The sequence below is a fragment of the Schistocerca cancellata genome, chromosome 12 (genome assembly GCF_023864275.1).
Source record: "Schistocerca cancellata isolate TAMUIC-IGC-003103 chromosome 12, iqSchCanc2.1, whole genome shotgun sequence".
Classification (NCBI taxonomy): domain Eukaryota; kingdom Metazoa; phylum Arthropoda; class Insecta; order Orthoptera; family Acrididae; genus Schistocerca; species Schistocerca cancellata.
The window spans coordinates 33868968-33874967 of record NC_064637.1 but is presented as its reverse complement, the minus strand read 5'-3'; the positions used below and the strand labels follow the sequence as shown (position 1 = coordinate 33874967).

Sequence of the window (6000 nt, the reverse complement as noted above, 5' to 3'; positions counted from 1 at the left end):
TACAGTAGTTGTGCTCCTGGGCTGTCACTACACCAGGATGAAGTTCTGCAGGTACTGGAGTTTCCTGAGACACCCCACCAGGCGACGGTAGCTTCACACAGTCGTTTGGCACCCCACCCCAGTAGCTCTAGTTCAAGGCTGCCAACATGGAAGAATGATGTCTGCCAGTTGAATACAGTTCCAGTCCCACAGTTCCTGTCGGCACAGGAAGTTCCCAAGGCACGCTGCTAGGCGGCGACAGCAGTCACGTTGTCAGCTGGAGCACCTGCTCCAGTGGCTCTGCTCCAGGCGTGCCACTACCCCAAGATGACGTTCTGCAGGTAGCGGAAGGTGGAGGAGGTGCAGACGGCCTTGCCCCGTGGACACGGGAAGTTCCTGAGGCACTCTGCGAGCCGGCGATCGCAGTCACACAGTCGCTGGGCGCACCTGCCCCAATAGCCGTGCTCCAGGGCTGCAGACACACCAAAATACCAGTTTGTTAACCAAACACAAGATTATTTTCTTTGAAACAGTAGAGAATGAAACAGCTTAGTCAGTGCCGCCGTCGAGTGCTCTGCAGATGAGTGGTCTCCAGCCAACTGATACACTACTAGCCATTAAAAATACACCAAGAAGAAATGCAGATGATAAACGGGTATTCATTGGACAAGTATATTATACTAGAACTGACATGTGATTACATTTTCACGCAATTTGGGTGCATAGATCCTGAGAAATCAGTACCCAGAACAACCACCTCTGGCCGTAATAACGGCCTTGATACGCCTGGGCATTGAGTCAAACAGAGCTTGGATGGCGTGTACAGGTACAGCTGCCCATGCAGCTTCAACACGATACCACAGTTCATCAACAGTAGTGACGTGTATTGTGACGAGCCAGTTGCTCGATCACCAATGACCAGACGTTTCAAATTGGTGAGAGATCTGGAGAATGTGCTGCCAAGGGCAGCAGTCGAACATTTTCTGTATCCAGAAAGGCCCGTACAGGACCTGCAACACGCGGCCATGCATTATCCCGTCGAAATGTAGGGTTTCGCAGGGATCGAATGAAGGGTAGAGCCACGGGTCGTAACACATCTGAAATGTAACGTCCACTGTTCAAAGTGCCATCAATGCGAACAAGAGGTGACCGAGACGAGTAACCAATGGCACCCCATACCATCACACCGGGTGATACGCCAGTATGGCGATGACGAATACACGCTTCCAGCGTGCGCTCACCGCGGTGTCGCCAAACACGGATGCGACCATCGTGATGCTGTAAACAGAACCTGGATTCATCCGAAAAAATGACGTTTTGCCATTCGTGCACCCAGGTTCATCGTCGAGTACACCATCGCAGGCGCTTCTGTCTGTGATGCAGCGTCAAGGGTAACCGCAGCCACGGTCTCCCAGCTGATAGTCCGTGCTGCTGCAAACGTCGTCGAAGTGTTCCTGCACATGGCTTTTGTCTTGCAAACGTCGCCATCTGTTGACTCAGGGATCGAGACGTCGCTGCACGATCCGTTACAGCCATGCGGATAAGATGCCTGTTATTTCGACTGCTAGTGATACGAGACCGTTGGGATCCAGTAGGGCGTTCCGTATTACCCTCCTGAACTCACCGATTCCATATTCTGCTAACAGTCATTGGATCTCGACCAACGCAAGCAGCAATGTGGCGATACGATAAACCGCAATCGCGATAAGCTAGAATGTGACCTTTATCTACGTCGGAAACGTGATGGTACGCATTTCTCCTCCTTACACGAGGCACCACAACAACGTTTCAACAGGCAACGCCAGTCAACTGCTATTTGTGTATGAGAAATCGGTTGGAAACTTTCCTCATGTCAGCACGTTGTAGGTGTCGCCACCGGCGCCAACCCTGTGTGAATGAAAAGCTAATCATTTGCATATGACAGCATCTTCTTCCTATCGGTTAAAAATTTCGCGTCTGTAGCACGTCATCTTCGTGGTGTAGCAATTTTAATGGCCAGTAGTGTATTTCCAGACTGAATATAATATCAGGTTAACATAAACACTTAAAATTATTTCGCTACCTTTGTAGTATCAGATAAAAATTATAAATACCGATAGTATCACAGGGTAATGATAGCTTATTTATGAGTGGTATTCAATAAGTAATGCAGCACACCTCTTTTCTGAAAGCAGGTTGGTTTTATTGAGAATTCCAATACACTATACTATTCCCCACTCTTATGGTTACAAAATTCTATTTTCCACATAATCTCCGTTCAGTGCGACAGTCTGACGCCAACCTATTGTGGAGGCCTGTCTGCCCACACGGTAACACCCTACTGGTCGACGTCAGAGCCAATGCCTTGTTCCATCAATAACCTCCCCAACGAAACTTCCTGGCAGATTAAAACTGTGTGCCGGACCAAGACTCAAACTCGGAACCTTTGCCTTTCGCGGGCAAATACTCTACCAACTGAGCTATCCAAGCACGACTCACGCCCTGTCCTCGCAGATAGGAGACGAGATACTGGCAGAAGTAAATCAGTGAGGATGGGGCGTGATTCGTGGTTGGGTAGCCCATTGGTAGAGCACTTGTCCGCGCAAGGCAAAGGTCCCGAGTTCGAGTCTCGGTCCGGCACACAGTTTTAATCTGCCAGGAAGTTTCATATTGCACTCCGCTGCAGAGTGAAAATCTCATTCCGAAAACCTCCCCATCATCTACGTACCGCTATCCACAGAGTGCATCTTTCACTGGGGCAGACAGATGGAAGTGGGGAGGTCCGAGATCTGTGTTGTATGGTGGATGAGGAAAACAGCCCAATGAAGTTTCATGCCGACCATAAGTGCTGCTTTACAGTTGTCAAGCTATTGCAAGCTGCTGACAATGAATGCATTGTAAGGGTACTGGAGACTTAGATTAGATTAGATTAGATTAGATTAGATTAATACTAGTTCCATGGATCATGAATACGATATTTCGTAATGATGTGGAACGAGTCAAATTTTCCAATACAAGACATAATTAAGTTAATTTGACAACATACTTAAGTTAATATAACAACTTTTTCATTTTTGTTTTTTATTTTTATTTTTTTATTTTTTATTTTTTTATTATTTTTTTTTAAATTTATATCTAAAAATTCCTCTATGGAGTAGAAGGAGTTGTCATTCAGAAATTCTTTTAATTGCTTCTTAAATACTTGTTGGTTATCTGTCAGACTTTTGATACTATTTGGTAAGTGACCAAAGACTTTTGTGCCAGTATAATTCACCCCTTTCTGTGCCAAAGTTAGATTTAATCTTGAATAGTGAAGATCATCCTTTCTCCTAGTATTGTAGTTACGCACACTGCTATTACTTTTGAATTGTGTTTGGTTGTTAATAACAAATTTCATAAGAGAGTATATATACTGAGAAGCTACTGTGAATATCCCTAGATCCTTAAATAAATGTCTGCAGGATGATCTTGGGTGGACTCCAGCTATTATTCTGATTACACGCTTTTGTGCAATAAATACTTTATTCCTCAGTGATGAATTACCCCAAAATATGATGCCATATGAAAGCAACGAGTGAAAATAGGCGTAGTAAGCTAATTTACTAAGATATTTATCTCCAAAATTTGCAATGACCCTTATTGCATAAGTAGCTGAACTCAAACGTTTCAGCAGATCATCAATGTGTTTCTTCCAATTTAATCTCTCATCAATGGACACACCAAAAAATTTGGAATATTCTACCTTAGCTATATGCTTCTGATTAAGGTCTATATTTATTAATGGTGTCATACCATTCACTGTACGGAACTGTATGTACTGTGTCTTATCAAAATTCAGTGAGAGTCCGTTTACAAGGAACCACTTAGTAATTTTCTGAAAGACAGTATTGACAATTTCATCAGTTAAGTCTTGTTTGTCAGGTGTGATTACTATACTTGTATCATCAGCAAAGAGAACTAACTTTGCCTCTTCATGAATATAGAATGGCAAGTCATTAATATATATTAAGAACAGCAAAGGACCCAAGACTGACCCTTGTGGAACCCCATTCTTGATAGTTCCCCAGTTTGAGGAATGTGCTGATCTTTGCATATTATGAGAACTACTTATTTCAACTTTCTGCACTCTTCCAGTTAGGTACGAATTAAACCATTTGTGCACTGTCCCACTCATGCCACAGTACTTGAGCTTGTCTAGCAGAATTTCATGATTTACACAATCAAAAGCCTTTGAGAGATCACAAAAAATCCCAATGGGTGGTGTTCGGTTATTCAGATCATTCAAAATTTGATTGGTGAAAGCATATATGGCATTTTCTGTTGAAAAACCTTTCTGGAAACCAAACTGACATTTTGTTAGTACTTGTTTGTTACAGAGATGTGAAGCTACTCTTGAATACATTACTTTCTCAAAAATTTTGGATAAAGCTGTTAGAAGGGAGATTGGACGGTAATTGTTGACATCAGATCTATCCCCCTTTTTATGCAAAGGTATAACAATAGCATATTTCAGTCTATCAGGGAAAATGCCCTGTTCCAGAGAGCTATTACACAGGTGACTGAGAATCTTACTTATCTGTTGAGAACAAGCTTTTAGTATTTTGCTGGAAATGCCGTCAATTCCATGTGAGTTTTTGCTTTTAAGCAAGTTTATTATTTTCCTAATTTCAGAGGGAGAATTGGGTGAGATTTCAATTGTATCAAATTGCGTAGGTATTGCCTCTTCCATTAACAGCCTAGCATCTTCTAATGAACACCTGGATCCTACTATATCCACAACATTTAGAAAATGATTATTAAAAATATTTTCAATTTCTGACTTTTTGTTCGTAAAGTTTTCATTCAATTTGATGGTAATACTGTCTTCCTGTGCTCTTGGTTGACCTGTTTCTCTTTGAATAATATTCCAAATTGTTTTAATTTTATTATCAGAGTTGCTGATTTCAGACATGATACACATACTTCTGGATTTTTAATAACTTTTCTTAATATAACACAGTAGTTTTTATAATGTTTGATAGTTTCTGGGTCACTACTCTTTCTTGCTGTCAGATACATTTCCCTTTTCCGGTTACAAGATATTTTTATACCCTTAGTAAGCCATGGTTTGTTACAAGGTTTCTTACGAATATATTTAACTATTTTCTTGGGGAAGCAGTTTTCAAATGCGTTTACAAAAATGTCATGAAATAAATTATATTTTAAATTGGCATCAGGTTCACGGTACACCTCATCCCAGTCTAACTGCTGTAGGCTTTCCCTGAAATTTGCAATTGTTAAATTGTTGACTGCACGTACTACTTTGGAGGACTGTTTAGTATTGCTGAATGGAGATATGTCATATATTGTAACTAGCTGTGCACCATGATCAGAAAGACCATTCTCAACAGGCTGAGCATTTATCTGGTTAAACTTATCTTGGTCTATAAAGAAGTTATCTATCAGTGAGCTGCTATCCTTTACCACACGAGTAGGAAAATCAATAACGGGTGTCAAATTGAAAGAACCGAGTAATACTTCAAGGTCATTTTTTCTATTACCCTCTTTCAGAGGATCTACATTGAAGTCCCCACAAATAATAATTTGCTTCCCCCTGTCTGACAGATAGCACAACAAGGAGTCCAAATTTTTCAGAAATAGATGAAAATTTCCTGATGGGGACCTATATACAGTTACAATTATAAATGTGCCTTTATTTAATTTAAGCTCACAGGCACATGCTTCTATATGTTTCTCTACACAAAACTTTTTTGTTTCTATACTTTTTGCACAATGATGACTTTTGACATATATGGCAACTCCTCCTTTCTCCATATTTTCCCTCATTACATGTGCAGAGAGCTTATATCCGCTTACATTTACCTTATCCATATCAGTAACAATGTGATGCTCAGACAGGCATAGTATATCTATTTCATCCTCAGCTTCTAAATCTTCTAAGCAAACCAGAAGCTCATCTATTTTATTCTTTAAACTCCCAATATTTTGATGAAATATACTTACATTATTTTTAATTATACTTTTATGAGAACCTTTCCTTAT

General features: G+C 40.9%; 1 protein-coding gene across 1 annotated transcript in view; it reads right to left on the bottom strand.

The window, feature by feature from the left end:
- Window positions 1-296: 296 nt before the first annotated feature.
- LOC126109421 (phospholipase A2) overlaps window positions 297-6000 on the bottom strand; it is an 83676-nt gene continuing 77972 nt past the window's right edge. The window contains exon 4 of the mRNA XM_049914456.1: window positions 297-451. Coding sequence (XP_049770413.1) covers window positions 297-451 — 155 coding nt within the window. The remainder of the gene's footprint in view (window positions 452-6000) is intronic.